Genomic DNA, 26,585 nt, shown 5'->3' on the forward strand with positions numbered 1-26,585 from the left:
CCCCATGCAGGACCTTCGGGGTCTCGTAAGCCCTGAGATGTGGCTTTGGGGATGGAGGGAAAGAGCAGGGAAAGAGGGGTACCTGAGCCCAGCAGATGCTCTCTGTGGCAAGCCCAAGTAGCCCAGCCCAGGGAGCTGCAAAGCTGGGCCACAGATTAGCATTTAGGTGGAGCAGCCACACATCCCCGTCACCCTGCTCGTGGGGTGGGGGTGGGGAGGCAGGATGCAGGAGGGGGGCTGAGGCTGCTGCTCTAGCCCTTAAGCAATGGGATGGGGTGAACTGAGACATTTCAGGCCCAGACCCTGTCAGCTGCTCCGTGCATGCTGCAGGGGCTTCGGCAGCATGGACCTGCTGGCAGGATCAGGGTCTAAGACGTCCCCCTCTCCCCAGGCCCCCGTCACTCAGACCATTAGACCCCTGTCCCCATAGGGAGCATCTAATTTACTTCCAGGCATTTCTCTTTGCTTTTACTCTTGGCAACGATAACAGGCCCTGCAGCTTTCGCTTTTGCTCTAAGCCAGTTTCACATTCAGCTTCTCCCAGTCCCAGCGGTTCCCCCCCACCTCAAGAAACTCCCCCCTCCATCTCCTTAGGATCAAGCTGCAACATGTGGGCTGCAAACATTGCGGGAAGGGGGGTGGGCAGAGAGGATTTAATCCCAAACAGCCTCCCCTGGGATTGCACCATTTAAATAATAAAAAAAAACCCTCGAACATTTCTAGCCACCCAAGTTCTTTTCAAGGCCCCGGACAGAGGGGCTCCTGGCTTTGTGGGACTTCACCTCTCTGGGGCCGAAGCTGCAGGGGGTTTAACATTTAGGTTGCGGAAGCAAAAAAAAACAACAAAAAACAAACAAGGAGGGGGGGGAATCAGACTTTTGGGGGCTCGATCCCCGTCCCAGGCGGTAGGAGAGGGCGTGGAGGAGGCATGGATTGGGGTTAGTGCGGGGAGCAAAGATGGGGGGACTCCTGGGATGAGGCGAGGGGGCTCCCCTATTCCAGGGCGCCCCCAAGCGCTGTAAACTGCAACCCCCCCGCCCCGCTGCCGTTTGCTCCAGCGAGCCGCTTTCCCAGCACCGCACGCTCCCCCCCCTTGCAGCCTGACCCCTCCCCGGCTGGGGGCTGGGGGTCCCCCCCCGGCTGGCGGGGCTGGCCCTGCCGGGCGGCCCGTGCGATTGGCTGCCCGCTCCCCGCCCGCCCGTGTTATTTTTCGAATATAAGGACAGGCCCGGGGCTGGGGCGCGCTGTAGCCCGGAGAGAGCCGGAGAGAGCGAAGCGGGGAGCCCGGCTCAGCGCCCCGAGTCCTGCCCGGCGCTCGCTGCCCCCCGGGGGGCGCTTCCCCGCCGCCTCGCTGGATGCTCGCCCCGCAGCGCCCGGCCCCGCATGCCCCGAGCCGCAGCGCAGAGCCGCCCCCGGGGTCCCCGTAACAGCCCGAGCCCGGCCCCGCAGCGACCGCCCCGCGCCGCTCCGCATGGACGGCCAGGGCGTCCCGGGCGGCTGCAGCCCTGCCCGGGGCAGGAGCGCGGCGGCGAGACCGTCCCGGCTCCCCGGGCTCTCCGGCGGCTTCCCCCGGGGGGCCAGCGGCCTCTTGTCGCCGGGGGTCCTGTCTCCAGTCACCAACCTGACCCTCAATCTGAACAACCTGGCCGGGCTGGGAAGGTGAGCGCCGCGGCGGCGTGCAAGGGTGGCTGGCGGGGTGGGTGCGTTGTGTGTCTATATTGCATGCCCTGTGTGCGTGGATGGTGTGGATGCATTGTATGAAGTGGAGGGGAAGGAGAGGATTGCATGCACTCTGTGAGTATGATGTGGGTGCATTGTATGCGGTGTGGGGGTGGATTGCATGTATATTCCGTGTATTGTATGTGAATCCCATGCAGACTATGTTGGTGTGAGGAGGAAGGTGACCCGGCTGCTGAATCTGTGGCGGGGGAGGGGGGTATAATGTATTGGGGGGGGGGTGAGGGGCTGGGGTTGCCTCCCGTACTTCATATAACCCATGCAGAGGGTGCATGATCAAAACCCCAAACTGCAAAATATTCCCCTCACCCCAAGAGCAGCCCCTGGCCCTGATCCCCAGCTGGGCAGGCCCCAGGGCTTAGCTGGTGCATGTGTTCCCCTTCCCCGCTCCCAAAGAGAGGGTTCCAGAACCGGGCAGAGCTGGGCTGTCAGCCCTACCTGCCCTGGGGGAAGGGCAAATCGCCATGCGGCTCATCCGGGAAGAGCGTGGCTGGAAGTTAACTAGGCAAGCCTGATCCTGACCCCGCTCCAGAGCCAGCGAAGCTGCCCCTGGTGTGTCTGAGGGCAGAGCCGGGGATGGCAGTGCCCGCTCTGGCAGTGAACGTACAGCCCTAGACCAGGGTGCACGCACAATCGAGCCCCATTAGTGGTGTCCCGATTCATAAGGAGGGACCATCGTGATCACCTAGCCTGACCCGCTGCGTTCCCCAGGTCGGAGATAATTCCCAGAGCAAATCAGGTAGAAAACCAGCCAGTCTTATTTTCTCTTGCTCAGTGTCCCAATTCTCCAGCTGCGGAGACCTGTTTTAAGAGCCGGGCCTAAACAACCAACCATGGCAGCCCTGCTGTGAGGCACCCTAGGCCCTGCTTTTCCTGAACTCAGTGGCAATGTGCAATCTCCCTTGCACCCGTGTTGAGGCAATACCTTCTGAGAGCTGGGCCTCGGGGAACAGATTTTTTCCAAGCTGGCTTTGAGGCCAGGGCGGGGGAAGTTGCATGCGGTGTAGTGCATGTGATTTCCATGCCTTTGTTCAAGGCCCAAATGCAGGGGGAACAGAGCTGCTTATGCCCCTTGCTGTAGAATAACTGCTGGAGTGGGATCTGGGTGGGAGCAGCCCGCTACCAAAGCTCAGAATGACTCTGCGCAGGAAGCCGCTGGCTCTCTGCGAGCCGTGCCTGTCCTAGCTTCATTTTGCCTGCTTGCTTCCGAGCTTTCTTCTACCATCAGCTGCAGTCTCGACCACATAGTGCGGTGCTAAGGGGCCCAATCCTGCTCTCCCCGGAGGCACGGGTGCAAAGTTCCCCTTGGTTTCGCTGGCAGACCGAACGATGAGTGAACTGAGTTCTCTGCGCTGGTTTCCACGTGTGCAGTTGGTAGGGACGTACAGCCACATACCTGGGAGCAACCTTTGGCCCTTCTCCATTGAGCAGGAGGGCGGGTGTCCAGGATCCTGCTCCACACAGCAGAATAATTTTTTTCACCTCCGGGGGGGTTGGGGAGGAGAGTTTGGGAAAGGAAGGGGTGAAATCCTGGCCCTGTTGAAACCGCTGGCAGTATTGCTTATGGGTTTCTGGATAACTGCGCCGTGGACCAGATCCTGATTCCAGTGATGCTACAGGCAATCCCCCCTTGGCTTTGTTGGGTCAGGATTTGACCCTAACTCTCGTGGCATCCCCCCCATAGATCTGACCCCCAGGACTGAGCCTGTGATGGTTGAATGTGGGTGGTGAGATGATTCTGTTCTGTATGGCTGGGAGTTTGGGGGATTTGTTGTTTCTCATAGGGGCAGGTTGATCAGCGGTATGTGCCCCGGGATGCTGTCTTCCCTTGGAGGCTGGCAGGGCTGTACTTTTCAGGGAAGAGAAAGGGGGTTTTTTTCTTGCAGCCTGAGCCGCTGTGTCTAAGCACATGGCCTAGTACAGAGAGCCTCCTCCAGAGCGGCAGGGTGAGCGGAGACACTGGGCCAGCTGCCTCCTGCAGGTTTCGCAGGAGGAAGCCTGCGTTTGTGCCAGCCCCTCGGACAGAGAAGCCAGTGGTGGTGAGGGACTGGGAGACTTTTTCACAAGCCCCTGAGGTTCCTACTCCTCCTCATTTCAGCCCTCTGCACTCAAAGAACTGCTAGCACCAGCAGGAGAGTGAATTTGTGTGGGGGGGGTGGAGGGTGAGAAAACCTGGATTTGTGCTGGAAATGGCCCACCTGTTGATCACTTTAGATAAGCTATTACCAGCAGGACAGTGGGGTGGGAGGAGGTATTGTTTCATGATTTCTGTGTGTATATAAAGTCTGCTGCAGTTTCCACGGTAAACATCTGATGAAGTGAGCTGTAGCTCACGAAAGCTCATGCTCAAATAAATTGGTTAGTCTCTAAGGTGCCACAAGTCCTCCTTTTCTTTTTTCAAAGAACTCCTGTTCTTCCAGAACTACGCAGTGGGTCTAATGCACTCCTGGTGCTAGCCTGGCCCCAGCAGTGGTCTTAGACTGAACAACCATATTCACTCAGCTGTTTCTGAAAATCCACCTTCCTTAATGGCTATTGTGAGGCTTCGTTAACACGTGTAAAGGGCTTTATACATAGGTGTACAGTGCCCTGCTCAAGCAGTTCTAACAAGGCAGGTCCCAGTAAGGCATTTCCAAGTGGAAGGTGCTGTGGAAATGTTGGACCAGACCCTTCAGGGGGTATAAACCAGTGTCCAGCTCCATGGACGTCTTTGATATCCAGTTTACGCAGCTGAGGGTCTGTCCTGTTTTAATCCTCTGGAGATGGACGCTCTGCCGCAGAGTCCATCTCTGACTTTGAGCAAATCACTTCCTCTCTGCCCCCTGGCTTCGCATATCTAAGTGGAGATAAGGGGCCTGCTGCAGGATTATAAAACACTTGGAGGTCCCTGGAGGAAGGGCGCTAAACACCATTATCTCTGGCTCATAGCTAACGATCCTTTCAAGCTCCCCCCCTCCTCCACCGCCTCTCTGGGGATCTCCGGGCTCTGCAGGTGTGAGTGACCGAGCCCGGGATGGCTGGCGACAGCTTTATGCCCATTTTACCAATGAGGTGGGGCTGGTGTCCAAGATTTTCAGTTGCCTTGGGGTCGGCAGGCGGGGCCTCTTTTTGTTTTTTTGTTGTGTTGCCCACCTGAGGACTCAGCACCTCCTGAAAACCAAGCACTGGGTGTCTCAAGTTGGGCACCCAAAATCAGTGGACACCTATGAAACCGTAGGCCTGAGAGACTCGCCCAAGATCCAGGGACTCTGTGGCCGGGGTAGCATAAGAGAAACCCAGGAGTCCTGAACCTCGGCGCCTTGCCAAACCGCTGTGTCCCCCCCTGCCTCAGCCTAGGTGGGTCATCGTGCCTTTTGCTTTGGCTTCTTAGTAATTGTGTTCTCTGCCCCCCCCCTCCAGTCCATATGACACCCCAAAGAGGAAGAAGCTGGGGATCGGCTTCAAGAGCGAATGGTCTTCGGTGTCGCAGGACTCCGTCTCGTCTGAGTCGTCGCAGGACTCCGGGTGGTCCGAGTCTTTGGATTCAGGTCAGCACTGCTGTGGTGTGGGGCCACTCCCTTGGCTTTTGTCCCTGGACGCTGGGGCAGGGCCAGGTCTCCAAGTGCAGTTGACTTTTGGAGAGTGTAAGGGGGGGGTCTCCCATGTCTTTGTACCACTTCCCTACCATGCAGTTTGCTGTCCTGGGCCTCTCAGGCCAAGCATGCCGAGGCCTGGAATAGCGTGGAGGGGGTACCGTGCTGCAGACCGGGTGTGAGGAGCGAGCGGCGTGGGCCCAGGGGGGAGGCCCAGGACTGGCCCCGCAGGAGGCTGTGGGTCGGGGACACTGGGAAGCGTGCTTACACACTGCCTGCCTCTGGTCCGTGCTGTCCGCAGCTCATTTCCACGTGAACTAAATTCCCTCCCCTTTAAACAGATCCCGGCTGTGTCTGGGCGCTACCTTTGCTGTCCCCGTCGTGGGGAGAACGTCTGCTAAAGAGACACTCTTCCATTTGGCCCTCTCTCCTCCCTGTGGGGAGAGCCTTCACTTCCCTTCGGGAGCTTCCCCTAATGCTTCCTAAGGCCCAGAGCGTTGCTAGGGTCCCAGGTCCCCAGCCAGCGAGGGATGCTCTGAGTGCAGGGGAAAGGATGCCTAGGAATCCAGCCCTTGCCTGATTGAATTACGATGTATGGACTAGGGACGGACAGTTAATTCCCCCCCCTTCCCCCCCGCTGGGTTTTGTTTACACTATTATCACTAAAAATGATCTGGGTTGAGTGACCTGCCCCCTGTTTGAAATCTCCTCTAAAGTCCCACCTACATTTAAGCCATCTGTCTGGAATGGGAGCACTGTGTGTGTGTGGGGGAGAAGTGAGGCTGACTTGCCTTTAAGTTATTGGCCATCTCCAGATAAGGGAAACCTTTTATGTGGTGGAGGGGTGTGTGTGATTAAATCAATCCCTCTGGGAAAAGGCAGCAGCTTCTGGCACCTCCTGCACTGTGGGCTCTGGGGGGGAGCTGCAGTCCAGCACCGTTGGCCCAGGGCGGAGTTTGGGGCGGGCAGGGCTTGGAATCTGGGAAGCCTTCGTTCTGTGCCCTGGGGAGAGCGAGAAGCAACTGTATGGAACAAGTTTCTTATTCCCTATGTGGAGGGCAGTGACTGCTGCAGAGCACAGGGCATCAGGACTCCTGAGTTCAACTCCTGTTTCCGGGAGGCAGTGGGTCTTGTGGCTGCCCATGGGGACTGGGAGATAAGACTCCTGAATTCTGTTCTCAGCTTGCCACTGACTTGCTGTGGGCAAGTCGCTTCCCCTGTCTATAAAATGGAGATGAACCGGGGGAGGCTTAATTTAACCTTGGAAAGAACGGCAAGGGCTAGTGTGCTTGGTTCCCCTAATCACAATGAACTTTAAATCCATCTCTGCTTGGCTTGTGGGCAGCTTGGTGGAGAAGTCGGCAGACCTGGCAGTATCTGCCTTTCACCCTGCCGCCATTCACCTCTCCCCAAGAGATGAAATGTATGTGAAGGAAGCTGAGGTTTTGCACCCTTGCTGCTGCTAGGCCCCCACCTCCGTTTTCCTAGGGACTTATCCATGGGTGTTTCATTTGCACAGGAGTTGGGCTGGATTCCCCTGGACAGCTGGACCCAGAACCCTTTGAAGACGTGTAAGTTAATGTCTCCTTTTCCTTGTCACTTGGCCTGTTGGATTCCACTTAACCCTGGAAAACAGGGAGCTACAGTATAGCTGGAGTTTTAAGGGTTAATGTGGGAGTTTGGGTACATCTACCTTGTGCGGTGATCCTAGGAAGCCTTGCTAAGCAGGGACAGGCCAGGTTAATTCTTGGATGAGAGACACCCAAGCAAACTTAGATGGTGTCGGTGACTCGAGACTGGTGCTTTTCTCTGGAAGGCAGCACTGAATCAGCGCATCGCTTGGGGGTGCTGCGCTGCTGGAGATGCCTGTTGTCAAATCAGAGGTGAATTTGCTCATGGCCTTTCAAGTCAGGGCACTTTTTGCAAACCCTGTTTTGAAGTAATTCCGTTCTGCCTCCCAGTATCTCCCCCCACTCCCGCATCAATTCCTGTCCCAAACAGTTGTGTGAAGTGTTGCTGTGCACTGTTAAACAGCTTCTGTGCTCCAGCCCAGAGGTGGCTGCATTTCAGTAGTGGGGGAATTGACTCCTGTAATCCAGTATAAAGTGAAATTGTAATTGGATCTACTTTTCCAAGGATTGTCCACAAGTGAGCTTAATCCATTTTTTGGAGAGCGGGGGAAGAAGCCAGGGAGGAGGAAGGGGTGGATTGTTTATCTGAGTCCAGTGCAGTAGCAGTGACTAGCTCCTGAAATTTCATGCCCTGTGATGTGTAACTAAGCCGACCTAAGCCCTGGTGTAGACACTGCTAGGTCAGCAGAATAAGTCTACGGCCTCTCGGAGAGGTGGATTAACACCAGCGATGGAAGAACCCTCCTGGTGCTGAAGAAAGTGTCTATGTGACCACAGTTGTCGTGTTCCTAGCGTAGACATACCCACAGACAGAACTGGTGTTGGCTTCACTTCTGATGCTGCATCCCCAGGCCTTGCTGCCAACTCACCCTGGCCACCAGCGATCAACACAAGGAATCTGTGCACAGACGAGGCCGTTAAGGGACAGCTGGCATCTCTCCAGAGCCATCTGGCACCTGCGGTTCAAAATGCTGCATCGGCGCAGCTGGGCTGCTGCAGCATTTTAGTGAAGACACTCTATGCCGACGGGAGAGCGTAGTTAATCCCCCTCCCCGAGAGGCAGTAGCTGTTCTGGTGAGAAACTCTCCGATCCACATAGCGCTGTCTACACGGCGGGGTTAGGTTGGTGTAACTACATTGCTCAGGGGGGTGGATTTTCATATCCCTGAGTGATGTAGATAGACTGCTATTGGTCTGCAGTGTAGAGCAGGCCCCAGGGGCTCCCGGGCACTGTTGAATCTGGAGCTCAGGCTTTCAATAGATGTATATGGGCAGAGGGTTCTTTCTAGTCCCTTTGAGATTTGAGCCTGGAAATCAGTGTTAGTTATTCCATTCTGGACATAGGCTTTTGTTTTCAAGTTGAGCTTAAAGATCTCTGTGCCGGATGGCCATCTGTTACTTCACTGGAGTTGCATCAGCTGAATACTGGGATGAAGGTATTGAGCAATTAGGCCCTCTGGGCTGTGGCTATTGGGGTCTGAAATCTTTCTTGGAGTTCAGAAACCAGCTAGCTGTAGATAGACCACGGGCCAGGTTCATTCCTTGTGCAACTCCCCCAACGGACTGAATCGGCCTCTGCTTCAAACAGAACTCGGCAGAATCGATTGCAAACAGGAAATCGAAGGCAGTGCTCACGAAGGTGCTTTATGTCACCGTTGCTGGGCCGGATTCTGGTTACGTGGGTGTAAATGTGGAGTAACTGCTCTCCCAGGTGCAAATCCATTGACCTCCAGAGTCCTGGACAGCATCTCCAAAATTCCTTCCCAGCTGGGTTCAGGTGTGAAGGCAGTAAAAGCGGGAGGGGATCTTAAACCCATCACCCCAGCCAGATCAAGGAGCTGTGGTGGTCTCTGTGGTCTGCTCTTTCTTGCACTGCAGTTTGCTGCTGCGTGGGGCTGCCTGAGTTCCTGTTAACAATTGTCTTGGGCGTGGGGTGCCACCGAAGATTCTTGGTAGTTTTGCATTTGCTCTCAAAAGTCCTTCCCCTTGAATGGCTCAGGATTCCTGTTGTGGGTGGGGGCCGTTCTGAACGGGGCCACTGGAGATCTGGCAGCGAGCGCTAGATGCTGCGTGCAGGGAGAGTCCTAGACTTTAAGGTCAGAAGGGACCATTATGATCGTCTAGTCTGACCTCCTGCACAACGCAGGCCACAGAGCCTCAGCCACCCACTCCTGTAAACTCTCAGGTGTTAGAGCTGGGGGGGGGAGGGTGTTTAATCCTGCTTGAAACAAGTGCCAAATGCTTCAGTCTGAAACTGGTTTGCACTGGGGTCAACAGCTGCACACGCTGCAGGCCATGGGTGAGTCAGGCTGAGCCGGGCGATTGGGGACCCTCCTGGGCTCTTGGAAGCTCTATTGTCGATTTTGATTGACATCTGACATTTTAAAAAAAGGCGGTTGCATCTGGGCGAGCGGCTGCTCTCCTCCCGCGATCCCTCACTCGCCCTCCTCGCACCTGCTCTGACGGTTTGGGAGGAGTTTCCCTCCCCCCACTCCCCCCGACAGATGTGCTGGAGAATGTGTAACTTTGGGGTGGAGGTGAACAGATGGTTCCTGGCTCCTCTGCCCACATGCCTGCACTCCCTAAGTGGGCTAACACGAGCTCCCTTCCAGCGGGAGCCCCCTGGGTCACCAGGTGATGGGGGTGGGGGGGGAAGGTTGCTAGGCAGGCTGGAGGATTGAATTCCACAAGGGAGAGAGTCCAAAGGTTGCAGCCCCCCCACTCCTCCTGTCCGGAGTGAATTGGGGCTGGGCACATTCTTCCATCTGCCTGGCATTGGGGGGCCCCCCTCACCCACGTGCTGAGGGGCAGCCCCCTCCCATTGTGCTGCCACACTTCACCCCTCCCGACCAGCTGCTGAGCCCTGGCAACCTCCCCTCCCACCACGGGGCCCATTTACATACAGGTGGAAAGCAGCCGCTTCGGGCCAGTTGCTATAGAAATGCCCCCGCTATCTGGAGCCTGGCTCTGCAGCCCGGCTCACAAAAGGCGCTTTTATTGGCTTCCTTTCTGGGAGAGCTTTGTCCCCGGCTGGCTTTAGGGAGCCCCCCGCCCGCGCCCCGCCCAGCCAAGCTTTGATTTAACTTCATGGGAATCAGAACTAGGTCAGCAGCAGCAACTGCGGCTTCTTGGATTGTTGTTTTTCAAGACCACCCTGTTGTTCAGAGGGCGTTTAATTAATCCGCGCTCCTTCACTCAAGTGGCACGACATGGCTCGTGCACGCAGGGAGCCAGCGTTCCTTTAAGACCCTGCCTGCACAAGGGTTTAAACCTGGCTGACCTCAGCTGTATTCAAACACGGCTTAGCCCCACATGCGACCAGGGCCCTAGTCTGTATGTTGGGGCTTTGAGATCTTGTAGGCTGACAGGCACAATGCAGGACGTGGCCTCAAATTTTGCGGGCTTTTGTTTTTAGGATGCACAACTTGGGACAGCCTGGGTCTGATTTCCTCCCCCATCCCCCCACATAAATATGCAAACAGTCTTTGGGGTGCCTGATTTCCCCCCGAACTCCGTCTGAAGTCACTGGGTGCACAGCATCCCGCAGGCCCAGATTCAGAGACACCTGCAATCAGTAGCCACTCTCAACAACCTTGGCTGTTATGACCTTGAGCAGCGTGGGACTGGAACCCAGGCGTCCGGCCTGTGCCATACTCTAAACACATCACCATCCTTCTGTTATGCAGCTTCCTTGGCTTGCTTGTGGGGCAGGAGGCGTTTGAGGGGATGAAGGGAAGCAGGGTGGTGGAGATCTGACCCATGGACCTGATCGCTTCTCAGTTACTTTGTTGCTTTTTGGAGCTGTCCGGAGTGACCGGAGACCCACTGTCTCCTCTCCTTTTACCAGCTGGGAAGCCGTGTTGGGCCAGATGGCTTAGTCTCTGGGTGCGTGGAGTATAGCGCTGCTCCCTAGGCTCCTGCTTGTGAAGTGAGCTGTTGAGTGTGTGGAAGGGTGGCCGAATTGGGCCCGGGAGTTAAAACGCCTCCTTAACCTCTCCCTGGGCAGTCAGTGCCACTGTAAGTTGGCTGAGATGCAGGCCCTTTGCTCATGTGAATGTGAACTAACATGCGGCTCTCCTCCCTCTCCTCCTGCAGCTTTGAGAAAGCAATTCTGGAATCAGGAAGAGTTGTCAAAGGGTAAGTGCACTGACCTTTCTTTCCCTCTTTGTAAAGGCTGAATTTTATCCTTCACAGTCTCTCCTCCCTGTGCTGCACCCCTACATGCATGCTGAACCCAGGGAAGGGAAGGGAAGGGCCAAGCTCCTCTGTGCAGATCAGGCCGTTTGGATTTTATTTCCCACTTGTGGTAGGATTGATCGGGTCCTGAACAAACCTCTGGCAGCGTCCAGCCGCCGACATAGAGCCCACATCCATTGCTGTCCTTTGCAGTGGCTGTTTGCCCTCTCAAGAGCTTTTCTCCCATCTTGCCATGTTCAGAGCATCAGTCGCTACAGGGAGAGGCCTTAATGCCGTGTCCAGACAGCTGAGCGGGTCGGGGAGCGGAGCTGCGCTCACAAAGGCGGTGCCTGTCAGCACGGAGCCCGGTTCTCATTCATGCTAAGGCCACTTTCTGCTGCTCCCCTCACGGAAATACTGAGTGTGACTGCAACCCCATTCTGTTCTGAGAGGCCTTTACGCTGCCGGAAGGGTGTAAAGCAGCCTTAATTCGTGCTTAGGAGAATCAAACCCACCTGTGTAGATTACCCCTAGCACTGCCCCTCCTGTATAACAACCTGCACAGAGATTTGCTTCCCCTGCCCTCACTTGTGGGAGGGTCACTTGTGAGAGCTAGTTAGCTGTGGGGTTGCCTGTACCGGTCAGTTCTTGCAGGGTCTCTTGGTGGCTTTTGGGGCCTGAGTGGGAAGGGGAGGGTGGGTTCAGGATGGCACAGCCTCTGGCAGGGGTCGCTGACCAACACTTTTTCCTGCTTTGTCTTTTTAGCAACAGATTCCCCGTCCGGAGGATCCACTCCCTGCCGGTGAGTTCCCGTCTCCCCTCTGCGGATCTGATCACACGGCCGGAAGTGCCGGCTTCGGGGAAACCCAAGGGTGACAGCTACTGACCTGCTGTGGCCAGGGTGGCTGGGGCTGGCTGGATGCTGTGTTGGCCAGGGAGGAGCCCACGGCTGCTGGCCCATGACAGAGGGGAGGGATTCAGCGTTTTGGGGGTGCAGCTCATCCATTAGGGGGTGAGTGCATTGCTACTTCCCCGACCCCCCCCGTTTTCCTGTGTCTGGGCTAGAAGTGTCTGTAATGGGCTCTGAAGGGAGCAGCATCCAGCACATATAATGGGTCAGTCCCCTGTCACGTGCCTGAGTGGGGGTAGAAAGAGCCCCCAGGTGCTGCACTGAAGTGGGGAAATAGGTGACCCACGGATGGCAAACCTGTGTCAGAACCGTGGACCCTGGAGAGACCACAAGAATGGCCAGACTGAGGCAGACCAATGGTCCATCAAGCCCAGTATTCTGGCTTTTGACAGTGGCCAGTGCCAGGTGCCCTAGAGGGAATGAACAGAACAGGGCAATTATCAAGTGATCCACCCCCTGTCAGCCAGTCTCCGCTTGTAGGGAAGGGCCCTGAATGGTGGCAGGAGCCTGTGTGGCAGCAGGTTTGATGATCTCTCCCCCCTCTCATCCAGGAGAGGCTCCTGGGCACCAGTCCTGCCCTGAAACACATTTCCAACGGCAAGGAGTTCGGCAGCCCGGAGACACATGAATGGCCCTCGCGCCGGAAAGAGAACAAGGAGAATGTGAGTCGGGAGGCAGAGAAGGGATGGACTGGGGATGTGACGGGGGAGCAGATTTCAAGAGCTGTCCCAGCCCCACCACTGAAGAAAGGAGCAGGGTAGACTTGTCCCTTACAGCCCATTTCTTGGGGCCGTGCCCCACCTAGTTCCTGCTGGATTATGAAGGGGTCTCGCCTTCTGGAGATGTTCCTAGATACTGAGCCTGAATTCTCTGCTCAGTTTCATCCTAAGCCTCTTGGCTCCAGCCCCTTCAGCCCTCCAGCGGCTGCCCCTTTCTGATCAGCCTGACCCTCCCATCTCGCGAGCCCAGAAAAGGGCTGGTCTCAGGCAGGTGGGACTTAGCCCTGGGCTTGTGTTGCCTCTGTCCTTGGCAAACCATCGTGCCTTGGCCCGGGGAGAGCCGGTGTGAGTGGCACAAGCCCTTCAGTGTTGGTGACGGAGTCATGTCCACTTAAGCCAGGGCTGCGTCCTGCTCGGATGGCGTGTTGCTGGCAAGCAGTCCAAGCGGGGGTGGCCCAGAAGGGCTGGGCAAAATGCCTGTGAAGTGCATCCCCGGTCGGGTAACGTTTAGGCCTTTGGCCTTCGCAGGCGGGGTTTGTATTTAAGATACCGCTGAGGCCCACGAATCACAGCCGGCTTCACCCCTTCGATGGGAGCAGCGAGAAGGACCCTTTTGCACAGAGACCAAACTCTGCCCCGGACCTCCTGGTGAGCGCGGGTCTGGGGCGGGATAGGGTGTGGGGGGGTGTGCATGGCCATAGTGGGGAGATCTGGAGCATAGCATGGTACCAGCTGCACGTAACACCTGCTGTTAATGTGGTGATGCCAGGACCCGGGAGCCTGTGCCCGTGAAGCTGATGCAGGGTCCCTCTTAATGTTAATCCCTATCGTCTGCATAGCACCTGGGCTGCCGTATGGACCGGGGTGGAGATGTGTAAATACAGAAGCTACCTGTGGCTGAAATGCACCTGCTTCTGGGGCAGGGTATAGTCGGTGTCTAATAGTGACTGACTGTCCAGGACAGGAGGTGAAGGAGGTACCAGGCCAGGGTCTGTCCCTTGCTCTGGTTACTGTGCACTGGTCTGGCAGCACCCGGCAGGCAGCAAGCTAGCTCAGTGCTTTGGGATCCCTAATTGCTACAGGTGGCCGTGACTTTGGGTCCACGTCTCGTGCCATGGCTTTGCACTTCCTGGTGGCTTGTCCCCCAGTTGCACGCCTCCTTTGTCAGAGGAGGCCTCCCTCAGAGCCCCGCATCACGGCAGGTCCCGCAGCCAGACGGCTCCTGCTCGGTCTGCGGCCCCCAGGCACACTCTAACCCCTCCCCCTTCGCTGTGTGCCTCCCAGTGTGGCACGCCCGAGAAGGAGAACATGGGGATGGAAGCCGAGAGCCCGGTGAGCCTGCGCCGCTCCTCCCTGACCTCCTTCGTGACCGAGGAGGAGGAGGATGGGTTTATGATGATCCTGGATGAGGAGGAGCTGAAGGTACAGCACGCGCGTGGTCATCCCTCGCGGCCCCCTAACATCCTGCACCCCAGCTGCTCCTGCAGGCTGCTGGATCGTAGCTTGGGGAGCGCTGGCTTCGGGAGCTAAGCCTCGAGCCTGTGCTCCCATCCTGCTCCGAAATGGAGCACAACCCCATCCCCCTGGCTCATGCGTTGCCACCCAGCCCCTCGCTCCTTCCTGGCCTCCCTCGAGCAGGGGATGTGCTGCCCTCTTCCCCAGGCTGTCTGACGATCCACCACACTCAGTCTGGATGACCTGCCAGTCCCTCCCCTGTACCTGGGTGGTCTCTGACTCCACAATCACAAATGAATGTTCATGGGGCAAATATAGCTAGCAATCTGCAGAGCGCAGGTCTTAGGGAAACCCTCCGGCCCCTGCTGAGAGCCAGAGAGAACCACGGGGTCTGTCTGGCTCCTGCAGCCCCTCAGTAGCTTGTGATTTGCCAACTCCTGTCTCAGTCTCCCTGCCAAGAGGGGAGGATGGGATGGGGCTGGTGGGAATCCATTGCCTCATTCTTGGTGTGCATTGCCCTGATCCCGCTGCCTCTTCCTCAGAGCGATGCAGACGTGCCACCGGGGATGGAGAACCTGCTGACTGCCCCACTGGTGAAAAAGGAAGGCGCTGATCTGGTATGTGGAAGCCTGGTGCAGGGTTGGGGCCTCTCCTTCCAGGGAGCTTGCAGGGGGTGAAAGGTGCCGGGCGAGCCAGCCCAGAGACCGTGCTCCCCTTGTTCTGAAGGGGTGCCCGTGTGCTCTCTGCCAACGACTGGCCTTCGTGCTGGGGTCAGTCTGAGGCAGGCCTGCTGGGAGACCTTTCTAGAAAGGCAATTGATGTGCAAGGAGCAAAGGGTCAAGTGGTGGGGGGCGGGGTTCTGCACCTCATTCTCCTCCCTGAGCCCCACTGACGCCAAATCGGAATTGCTCCTCCTCCCGGGTGTGGCTGGGAGCAGAATTGGGCCCATGGCCTCTTAGTGTCTCCTAAACCAAGCGTGAAGCCAAATTCGGCGTGTCTGGGTCAAACTGCCCCCCCCGGGATGTGAAATGGGGCAGACAAGACCTGCCCCTCCCAGGCCGCAGCAAACGGCTGCCCTGCCCTCCATGCCCATGGGGGAGCGAGAAGCCAGAATGAGGCTCTAACCACGTCTCGCTTTTGTCTCTGCAGAGATTGGTGAGACGCAGCAAATGTCGCCAGCTCTTCCGGTCCCCCTCCATGCCCAGCAGCGTGATCCGGCCCATCCTGAAGCGTCTGGACAGGCCGCAGGACAAAGACACTCCGGTCAAAACCAAGAGGCGGAAGAGCGTGGCTGGCACCCCGATCGAGGAGAAGGCGGAGGAGCCGGTAGGTGATACAGAGACGGACTTGGGGCCAGGGACATCTCCCTCTCCATTCCCTGGCTCCAGAACCTCCCAGCCCAGGGAGGGCTGGCTACTAGACATACTGGGGTATGCTTCGAGATCTCCCTTCTCCTCTGCCCCGCCAAAGCCTTCAGCAGGAAATCACTAGCTAGGGCTGTACTGTAGGCATCTGGAATGGCCCAGCCGGCCATCGGAAATCAGTGGATGGTAGGGGAAGCCTCTTGGCTAGCTCCGCCATGTCATACGTCCTTCTCTCCCAGCGCTGGAACATGGGCCCCAGCACTTTGGCAGTCGAGGGGCGCTGTCCCTTTAAATGGGAGGTGTTTTCCCCATGCCCTGCTCCTCCCAAATCCGTTTTTCTTCATTCTTCCCTCCTCCTGCTGTCCTGGGAGGAGCAAGCGATTCTCTGCTGTAACCCAGCTGGAATCTCCCACCTCCGCATAGCTCGCAGGCGCACCAGCCTGTCGCCCACAGACCGCAACGCGAGCTGAGCCCCCACAAGGGGCAAGGAGCCACTAGGAAAATGGGGCGGGTGAGACCTAAGAGTTACGGCCGAGAGGAGTCTCTGTCAAGCGCTGTTGCAGCCCTTGTGAGCCTGATACTTGGCTGCCGTGTGTCCTCCCTGGCACTCCCGCGAAGCGGCTGTGAGATGCTCCTGCATCAGAACCCTGCTGTCCCTGTCTCTCACTCCTGGTGCAGAGTCTAAGGAACTACACCACATTCAAGGCACTGGAGGAGAGGGATCTAGACCCATAGACTTGGATAGGGCTGATAACATGAGTTAAAGGCTGCAGGCTTCTTGCCTCTTTAGATTCTGGCACCCCCATGTGGTAAAACCAAGTGAATTAACCATATAGCTGCAAAATCTGGCCAGGATTGGTGATCCATGTGTCTGCTGGGAGCATAAATGTTGGTGATCATAGTCTTTAGGGCCAGATTGAACAATTACCAGGGTTGTGGTCGATTTTTTTCCATCACTGACAATTTTTGAATCAAGATGGGATGTTTGCCTAAAAGCTCGGCTCTAGGGATTATGGTGGGGCAGGTCTCTGGCCTGGGCTAGGCAGGAGGTCTGACGAGATGATCATGATGGTCGCTTCTGCTTTGCAGTCTGCAGAAGCATTCTCGTCCTCTTGTCTGGCCTCCTGGCTAGCCCAAGCTGGAGACCTCCACCCCGGGTTCCTCCGCCCAGAGCTGCTAGCTGCATTCTCATAGAGAAGGCTCTCTGGTGTGGATTTGACATCCAGCCTCGGTTTCCTCCTAGAAAGCACGGCTGTTGCGCTCCAGGTCCTTTTGCCATGATGAGATTGAGAACATCTTGGATAATGACCACCGAGAACTCATCGGGGACTTCTCAAAGGTATTGGGGCTGGGGTGGGGGAGAAGGAAAACCCCTTCATACTAAATCGACCAAAATGAATCTCCCCCACCCCCAAAAGCTATTGAAACCTTCCCCGGGCTGTGTTGGAAACCCAGTAGCCGCCTGCCCTTGTGTGGGCCGTGAAACGGACTAGACGCTGACGTGAAACAGACCAGTCGAATGTCCTTGTCCAAAGGGAAGGGAATGCCTGTTTGTTTGTGAATCGTGCCTGGCATGTTACAGACAACACAAGGGTGGTGGATTCTTCTGTCTTGCCCCCTTCCTTCTACCTATGCCAACTTTATAAAAGCGATGAGATCAAAATGGTAGCTGCTCATGCCAGCTCCTCCCCAGCTGTACAATTACAACAGGAGAGAGGGCAGAACTGGTCCCACTTTGGGATTTCCAACCCCACAGATGAACGATTGGTTTGAAAGAACTGTCTGCCTTGGGGTGGTAAAGGAATGATTTCTTTTGGTCTTGAGTCTTATTAAAACTCTTCTAAAAATGTAACCTTTGCTCCCCAAGTGAATTCATAGTGCCCCTTTATAAAGTTCTGATCTGAGGTATTGGTAATGCAGGGAAATGCCCTAAAAACCATCACCCCAGCTCCGGATACATTCCACAAGGAAAGAGCTTAACTGCAGTCGCTAACTGCTCCTTTGTTGTAGGCCTATCTTCTACAGACTGTGGAGGGGAAACATCAGGACTTGAAATACATCTCCCCAGAAATGGTAAGGAGGCAACTGATCGTGACTAGGGCTGCAGGTTTATCACGGTGCAGTAAAAAGTTAGACACTGTGATTTCTTGTTTCGTCTGACTTCTGTCTGACTTCCTGCAGGAAGGCTTGGAGTGGGTCCCCTGCCCTGTGTGGAGGGGAGCCCCTGGGGTGGTGGGGCAGATGGTTCCACTGTGTCCTGCAGGGATGGGCTCCGCTCTTCACTCTGGGCATTACAACCTGGCGCACGGGGCTGCAGCATCACTCACTCAATCTCACATGCGTCACTGTCTTGGCCTTAATGGAGGAGTAGCAGGGTCAAGCTTGAGTGGTGCTGTGATCCCGTGTTGTAGCTTGGAATGGCCAGAGCAGGGAGCCAAGCCCGGGGTGAGTGGGGGAGGTTTACTTTCCAGCCTCTCCCTCCCCCAGCCTCTCGTCCTCCAACAGGCTGGGATTAGGGTAAAGGTGCCGGGGCAGAGGGTGCTGCTGTGGCTGGCTGGTGCCCCCTCATTTGCAATATACCTGTGACTTGTACTAAATCTGGTCCGTGACTTCGCCGTGACCCCCGCAGCCCTCACTGTGACCATCAGCTGCTTAGGCCTGATTCTGCAGCCCAGAGTCTGAACTCCAGCTGTTTAGCCTGCGCGGGGGCAGCAGGGCCAGGCCCCTGGGAAGCGGGGGCTTGTTTAGACCAGTGGAACAGCACAGTCCTGCGTCAAGCAACCGTGTGCTTTTCTTCTCTCCGCTGCAGATGGTGGCCGTACTGAACGGCCAGTTCAACAGCCTCCTTGAGAACTGTGTGATCGTGGACTGCCGGTATCCCTACGAATATGAAGGAGGTCACATCAAGGTCAGAACCGCTGCCTTGTTTGTCTCTGTTTAACCTTGACAGGCAGCATGGCCCAGTGGTGTGAGCACAGGAGCCAGTGCTGGGGAGTTCTGCTCTCCTCCGTGACCCTGGGGTCAGTCCTTAAAGCAAAAACAGTAAAAATGTTTGGGTGCCTAGAGTCTGGCACCCAAACAAGTGGGATGATTCTCTTTAAGATGCTGAGCTCATAGGAACAGCCATACTGGGTCAGACCAAAGGTCCATCAAGCCCAGTATCCTGTCCTCTGACAGTGGCCAATGGCAGGTGCCCCAAAGGGAATGAACAGACAGGTTATCAAGTGATCCATGCCCTGTCACCCAATCCCAGCTTCTGGCAAGCAGAGGCTAGGGACATCATTCCTGCCCATTCTGGCTAATAGCCATTGATGGACCTATCTTCCATGAATCTATCTAACTCCCTTTTGAACCCCATTATAGTATTGGCTTTCACAACACCCTCTGGCAAGGAGTTCCAGAGGTCGACAGTGCATTGCATGAAAAAATACTTTCTTGTGTGTGTTTTAAACCTGCTACCTGTTTCATTTGGTGGCCCCTTGTTTTTGTATTATGAGAAGGAGTAAATAACATTTCCTTATTTACTTTCTATATACTGCTCATGAGTTTATAGACCTCTATCATATCTCCCCTTAGTTGCCTCTTTTCCAAGCTGAAAAGTCCCAGTCTTATTAATCTCTCTCCTCATATGGAATCTGTTCCATATCCCTAATCATTTTTGTTGTCCTTTTCTGAACCTTTTCCAATTCCAATATATCTTTTTTTTTTGAGATGGGGCGACCATATCAGCACGCAGTATTCAAGGTGTGGGCGTACCATGGATTTATACAGAGGCAATTGTGATCTTTTCTGTCTTATTATCTATCCCTTTCTTGATGATTCCCAACGTTCTGTTCGCTTGTTGGACAGCTGCTGCACACTGAGTGGATGATTTCGGAGAACTATCCACAATGACTCCAAGATCTTTCTTGAGTGGTAACAGCTAATTTAGACTCCATCATTGTATATGTAGAGTTAGGATTGTTTTCCAATGTGCATTACTTTGCATTTATCAATATTCAATTTCATCTGCCATTTTGTTGCCCAGTCACCCAGTTGTGTGAGATCCTTTTGTAGCTCTTCACAGTCTGCCTGGGACTTGAAGTTGTGAAGGCTAGGGCTATAACCAGGTTTAAAAGAGAACTGGATAAATTCATGGAGGTTAAGTCCGTTAATGGCTATTAGCCAGGATGGGTAAGGAATAGTGTCCCGAGCCTCTGTTTGTCAGAGGGTGGAGAGGGATGGCAGGAGAGAGATCACTAGATCATTACCTGTTAGATTCATTCCCTCTGGGGCACCTGGCATTGGCCACTGTTGGTAGACAGGATACTGGGCTGGATGGACCCTTGGTCTGACCCAGTATAGCCATTCTTATGTTCTTATGTAACTATCTTGAGTAGTTTTGTATCATTTGCAAATTTTGCCACCTCACTGTTTACCCTCTTTTCCAGATCATTTATGAATATGTTAAATAGGACTGGGCCCAGTACAGATCCCTGGGGGACACCACTATTTACCTCCCTCCATTCTGAAAACTGACCATTTATTCCTACCCTTTGTTTCCTATCTTTTAACCAGTTACCAATCTGTGAGAGGACCTTGCCTCTTATCCCATGACTGCTTATTTTGCTTAAGAGCCTTTGGTGAGGGATCTTGTCAAAGGCTTTCTGAAAATCTCTAAATATACTATATCCACTGGATCTCCTTTGTCCGCATGCTTGTTGACCCCCTCAAAGAATTCTAGTAGATTGGTGGGGCATGATTTCCCTTTACAAAAACCATGCTGACTATCTCCTAACAAATTATGTTCATCTTTGTGTCTGACAATTTTGTTCTTTACTATAGTTTCAACCAGTTTGCCCAGTACTGAAGTGAGGCTTACTGGCTTGTAGTTGCCAGGGTCACCTCTGGAGCCCTTTTTTAAAAATTGGTGTCACATTAGCTACCCTCCAGTCATTTGGTACAGACACTGATTTCAATGATGGGTTACAGATGACAGTTAGCAGTCCTGCAATTTCACATTTGAGGTCCTTCAGAACTCTTGGGTGAACCATCAGGTCCTGGAGACTCTGTTTAGTTTATCAATTTGTTCCAAAACCTCCTCTACTGACACCTCAATTTGGAACAGTTCCTCAGATCTGTCACCCAAAAAATGGCTCAGGTTTGGGAATCTCCCTCACATCCTCAACAATGAAGACCGATGCAAAGAATTAATTTGCTCCTGCAAATTCCCTTCACTTGAATGGGGGTACAGGTGCTTAGTGGGTTTGTGGGCACTGGACAGAGATCCCAGGAGCATACAACGCTGCTGTTGGCAATGGGTCGGGGAGGGGAAATGCTGGTTGTGTAGCATAGTTCACCCATTGCACATGCTGAGTGATGAGCAGTGGCGCAGGGAATCAGGCCCTTAAGCCCTCTCGTTTCTGAAGACCTCAGTGGTCCTGTAGGGTGTTACACCTCCTGCTGCTTCTCTGGGTCAGTGAGAAAGGGGAGGGTCTTTCCTGCTGCCTCTGACTTGGAAATGCCGTTTCCTCCAGGGGGCTGTGAACCTGCCGCTGGAGCAGGACGTAGAGGACTTCCTGCTGAAGAACCCCATCGTCCCGTTCGACGTGCAGAAGAGGGTGATAGTGATATTCCACTGTGAATTTTCTTCGGAGAGGGGTCCCAGAATGTAAGTGGGCCACAAGCTGTGTGGGAGCTACACGTCCTCCCAACACCCTTGTCTACCGGCCACAGAGGAGGGGTCTCTGTTTAGACACTAGTGTACTTAAAAGAGCTTGAAACGATGTAGCTGCAGGAGGTGGTTAAGGACCCAGTTTGACTGTACCAGTCAGGAATTGTTTGAACGATCCCTGGCATAGTGATGCCATCCCACCAAATTATAGATCCCAAGATGTTGGGACGGGTACAAAGCGGTTAATCCGTCCCTGAGCCATTGGGTCCCCAAGAAACTTGTGTGTTGACAGATCAACCTACAAGACTAAATGATAGACAGTTGCCTCCTGGATCTAAGCTTCTGGAGGACTTTGTTGTCCATTGACTCGCTCTGTCTGGCTTATGGTCCTGTAAGCACTCCAGCACTGCGATCTTTCTGTCTGAGTGCAACAGCCTGTCTTGTTGGGAGAGAACCGAAAGAATCCGTGCTCTTGACCACTCATGGCCTGGGTGAATCCCAACTCTAGGGTTCTCCCTGCAGCTTCCACATCAGGCTAAATCCTCCCTTCCAGACACTGGGCCTGACCCTTCTCTAACCAGCAGAAACCCGGAGCGATGCCACCGAGGTCTGTAGCTGATTGAGGGATCGTGCAGTGCTGCTGTCTCATTCAGGCTATGAAATGCAGCCACCTCTAGGGTGGAATGTATTTGGGCCAAAGGTGCTATGGAAAATGGTGGGCCAGATCCTTAGCCCAACGTACATTGGCCCAGCTCTGACTTCAGAGCAACTAGCTAAGGATCTGGCCCAATCATTCCATGGCACAATGGCATTCAGCGCAGTCCCTTGTGTGCGCAAAATTAAACAGGGTCAGATGATCTTTAACCTCATGCTTCTGTGCCTTGAAGGTGCCGGTTTGTCAGGGAAAAAGATCGGGCACGCAATGAGTACCCCAACCTACACTATCCAGAACTGTACATCTTGAAAGGAGGATACAAAGAATTCTTCCCGCAGTACCAAGTAAGTCATGGCGGAGTCTTCCTGTCAGTGAAGTGTGTGTCTGTCCATCCCAGAAGCCCTGCCTTTGGCTGGGGGCACCCACTGGTGCAATGGGAAGCATAGCCGAGTGTGTGACTAAGGCTTGTGTTACCCGCTCCGAGGTTGGCAGATGCCAGGTGGCAATGGCATGCACCAAAATACCTTCCCTGCCCCAGCGCATTCACCCTCTGGAATGGGGACAGCGGGTATCCTGGAAGCAAGAGGTTCCAGGTTCTGTTTAAAACCTCCAGATTTTGAGCCTTTGCAGAACCTGCAGCTGAGTGCCACGTAACGGCAGAATCAGGGGACCCAGAGAGCGGGATGGGTCTTAGACTTAGAGAAGGGAAGTGACTCATTGTACACAGACTGGGGGAGCTTGAGACACAAGAGAGCTGCATTTTCCCCTCCCTGGGGACTGGGGCATGATGGGGTGTGAGGTCATGGTTGAAGGAGAGGCCTTGTGAGCGGGGCTGGTGGTGACTGAGTCCATGGCAAGTTTAAAAACCAAATAGGGGGATTTCCAGGTGGCTGCAGGAAGCCAGCAAAGGGGCCAGTGTCTCTGGGTAGGGTTTGTTGATTAGCCTGTGAAGGGGACCAAGGACAGGGCCAAGAGCAGTCTGGCTGCAGTGCCTTGGGCCCTCCTGGCATTGTCACGGGTTTTAGACACTGCTGTATGTCTGGCCGCTCTTAGCAGGTAAACCAACAGCTGTTCCAAGGGGCTCTTGACTGGAGCAGAGTTGTGGGTGGGAAGGGGCTCAGGCCCTGCTTGGGGTCACCCTGGGGGCGGTTGGCCATTCTGTTAACACGAGCCCTGTGCGTCTGTCCCCAGGCGCACTGTGAACCTCGGGACTACCGTCCCATGCACCACGAGGACTTCAAGGAGGACCTGCGGAAGTTCCGCCAGAAGAGCCGCACGTGGGCAGGAGAAAAGAGCAAGCGGGAGCTGTACAGCCGCCTCAAGAACTTCTGAAGGGGGACAGGGTGGGGGGGGGCCACAGGGCGACTGCCACATGCATTGAAGAGAGACTTGACACACCTTGCCGCAAGGCTCGGGCTGGTTCCCAAGGTGAGAACCGTTCTGCTGAGCCAGTTTCTTTGGACACGGTTGGAGATCCATCTACTCCTTGGCCAGGAAGCCATGGGACAGAGTAACACACACACATACCTCCCGTAACCGCACATACCTCCCATAACGACAGAACTGTGTGGCGCTCAAGGGCTTCCGAATCCCCTGGGCTAGTTGCCCTCTCCATGCTGTGAAACTCCTACTGGGGGGTAGGATTTGTAGCTCTGACATTGACCCAGATCCTCCATGAACGTGTGGTTGCACTGGACATAGAAGCTAGGCTGGATATTTCAGGTACCGTGCGAGGATCGGTTGACGCTGTCCAAGTCTGCGTGTTTCAAGTGCCGACTGTTCTCTGACCTGGTTGGTGGGATCATCTTTCAGTATCTGCAGCGGCACCTGCCCTGCCTTGAGGAGGTGAAAACCAGTGCGCTGTCGAGCATCCACCAATGGCCGCAAGAGGTGTGAGTGTTGCATCAGCCCCCTGCAAGCTGTTCTGAGTGTGGATGGGTGTGTCCACAAGCTTCAGGCTCTGGAAAGGTTAAACAAACCAAATGCAATCGGAAGCTGACTCGGGGGAAGGTCGTGCTTGACCGAGATCTTCATTTTGGCCCAGCTCAGTGTCTTAGGGCCTCCTGGAGCCGCATGGCCCTTGGGTGCAGTATGGATTGCTGTCTTAGCCAGGGACGTTGTTTGTCCTTTTAATCTTGGCCAAGAGTGGGAATGCTCCAAGGGCGGGGTGGGGGTGTTAAAAAAGGGCCTCAGGGTCTGGGGGAAAGCTCCAGGATTTGCCAAATTCAGTGCTGAAAAAAGCTCTGCTAGACCGGCACCCCAGTGCCTTTTTTAATCTGCTCTTGAGGTCAGAGACCGTTCCCTTAACACCTTCCAGGTCACACCTAGAGTGCCTGTTTGTGGCACAAGGTGGAAATACCAACTTCTGCCTGAGGCAATGCTGCTGGGCAGGACTTGTGACATGACTGAAAGCCAATCCCGTGAGGCGCCTAGATCAGAGGGTAGCGAAGCATCCAACCTCTGGACTGCGGCGGTCCTGCTAGGCTGCAAAATTGCTTGCTTCAGGGGACCTTGGTTAGCCTAAACTGGCCACTTTATCTCCCTCCTAGGGGAGGTGGGGAAGGCTCTGCAGCCTGAGGATTGGCTTTGCTTTCTCCCTCTACATCACAATGCTCAGTTCAGGGAGGCAGCAGAGTCTGGTGGTTAGAGCTGAGCCTGGGGAAGTCAGGGCTTGGTTTCTTGAGTTAGGCTCTGGGCCGGAGTCTCCTCTTAATTACAGGTGTGTAAACCCAGTTTAGCTCCGTTGACTTCAGTGGGGTCAATCCAGATTTGCATCAGGGTAAAACCGATTAGGGCTTTAACCTCTCGCTGCCTCAGTTTCCCCATCTACGTGTTTTAGGATTTGACACTGCTGCCCATGACTGTAGTATCTGACTGCCTTCCACAAATACTGACCTGTCTTTGCACAAGTGGGCGGGGGGTAAAAACGCCATCCGGGGAGCTGCTTGTTGTGCAAATGTATCTTTTGTAGGCTAGCTTGTGTTCTTCTCTGTGACCGGTGGAATTCTGGGGCCTGATTCACCATTGCGATGCTCAATGAGTGTAATTGCACTGAAACAGTAGGAACCTGACTTCAGGGCTATCCCACGGGTGTATCTAATGGGTAATAACTAGTGTGAATTGACCCGATGAAACCAAACAGGCTGTGAAACCGAGAATCCTGCAGCCTATCCGAATAGCCATGTACTAAAACCACCTGGGAGAAACTCTTCCATCACGTGTTCTGTGATCATCCTGGGCAGCTAGGGCTGTGTTGGCCCCTCTGGCGCTTCCTAAGTGAAGGCGACCGCAAGGATTGAATCTAACTTAATAGCAAGAAACTAGAAGCACTGGGATGCCCACACCGGGGCTCAGTTAGCAGCGATGTGGGAAAAGCACTTAAACCTAATTTGCAGCTAAAGAGCAAGACTGGCTGTAGCTTTGTGCCTGTGTAAGGGCCTGATGCTCTGCTTGCTCTGGCGTAAATCAGGAGTAACTGCATTGGAGTCAGAGTGAGGACGGTGTCCTGTGAAAGGGGAGGCGAGATCAGGCGGTGCCTCTGGCACCAATCCGAGTTCTGAATCATTGGGAACATTAACTCTTCGATTGCATCTGACGCAAGGTGTGTGTTGGGTTTTTTTAATTATTTAACAGATTTTGTATTTTAATAATACTATTTCTGGATACGTTCAGCGATTTTTATGTGGTGTGGGGGGAGGGTTTCCAGGGTTATCTTTCATGTATATTTATGACCCAAAACTTTCCAATGTCTGTTTTTACAAATGATCAAATCAGTCACTCGTGGATGCAACAAGAATAAAACCCCCTATGTAGCTGGAGGCTTAAACGATGTACCACTTGCAGCCCACACAGTGGGCTGGATTCTGAGCTTGCATCTTCCAGCGTAAGTATGGAGCAATGCCATTGACTTAAGTGGTGGTAACTCGAGCTTTAAACCAGTCTGGCCCGCACAATGGAAATGCTACCCGATCCGAACTTACACTGGTGTAAATGACACCATGAGGTGCAAGGCAGCAGAGAATCAGGCTAAACTACCCTCCAGTGTAAATTTCCTGCCTTTTAACATAGGGGTGCTCTGCCTCTACCGCGGCCTGTGTTGTACAGGAAACTCATTGGACTGAAGCTGATTGCCAGGGTTGGGTATTGTGAGCTGCGTGATTGCTTTGTTTTCTTTGTACATTTGTGTTAAAAGTTTTACACCCCCGTCATGACTTATTTCCCAAGGCATCTCCTTGTTTCCTCTGCAGTGATGTGTAACCAAGAGAAAAATAAACTTCTGGGTCAAAAGTACGCCTTGTGCAATCAGTGTTTTTGAGCTTTAACTGTATCCACTACCAAGGGAAGAGGCTTGTCAGGTCAGGTTCCTTGAGTTTGTTCTTCAATCCACTTGACTTTCCTGGTTTTATACCAGGAGAATCCAGCTCCACATGTGCGAACTCTTGTGAAAACTGCACTGATGTAGCCACACCCAGAGCAAACTTACACTACGGCCCTCCTGCACAGGCACAAAATAGCTTGCCCCCGTAAGTCCCTGCTGTTTTGAACTGCTAGCATTTCACATCCACTTTGCACACACCCAGTGCGACAATGGCATGAGCCTTCAGGTTGCCATTTATTTCTGGGGTGCTGCAGGGCACTTTATGGCCTAGGGAGGTGTAGCAGCCTCTCCGGCCGGGTCAAGCCTGTGAATTCCTTGCAATCCTGCAGGGAGGC

General features: G+C 54.4%; 1 protein-coding gene across 1 annotated transcript; it reads left to right on the forward strand.

Annotated features, from left to right (window-relative positions):
- The first annotated feature begins 1,209 nt into the window (after window positions 1-1,209).
- Window positions 1,210-26,162, forward strand: CDC25B (cell division cycle 25B). Its single transcript, XM_073343072.2, has 16 exons — window positions 1,210-1,659; window positions 5,137-5,264; window positions 6,829-6,880; window positions 11,036-11,077; window positions 11,882-11,918; window positions 12,578-12,688; window positions 13,274-13,393; window positions 14,030-14,167; window positions 14,743-14,817; window positions 15,350-15,526; window positions 16,808-16,903; window positions 17,575-17,637; window positions 18,374-18,472; window positions 21,081-21,214; window positions 22,105-22,216; window positions 23,064-26,162. The coding sequence occupies exons 1-16, from the start codon at window positions 1,472-1,474 to the stop codon at window positions 23,202-23,204; spliced, it is 1,713 nt and encodes a 570-aa protein (XP_073199173.1). The 5' UTR covers window positions 1,210-1,471; the 3' UTR covers window positions 23,205-26,162.
- Window positions 26,163-26,585: the final 423 nt, after the last annotated feature.

The sequence above is a fragment of the Lepidochelys kempii genome, chromosome 4, assembly GCF_965140285.1.
Source record: "Lepidochelys kempii isolate rLepKem1 chromosome 4, rLepKem1.hap1, whole genome shotgun sequence".
Classification (NCBI taxonomy): Eukaryota; Metazoa; Chordata; order Testudines; family Cheloniidae; genus Lepidochelys; species Lepidochelys kempii.

What these genes read in the sequence shown, in the direction of transcription:
- CDC25B (XM_073343072.2), top strand. Translation starts at nt 1,472, where the DNA reads ATGGACGGCCAGGGCGTCCCGGGCGGCTGCAGCCCTGCCCGGGGCAGG. An exon ending in CCAGAACCCTTTGAAGACGT is followed by an intron (nt 6,881 to 11,035) that starts GTAAGTTAATGT and finishes CTCCTCCTGCAG; the next exon opens with CTTTGAGAAAGCAATTCTGG. An exon ending in ATGAAGGAGGTCACATCAAG is followed by an intron (nt 18,473 to 21,080) that starts GTCAGAACCGCT and finishes CGTTTCCTCCAG; the next exon opens with GGGGCTGTGAACCTGCCGCT.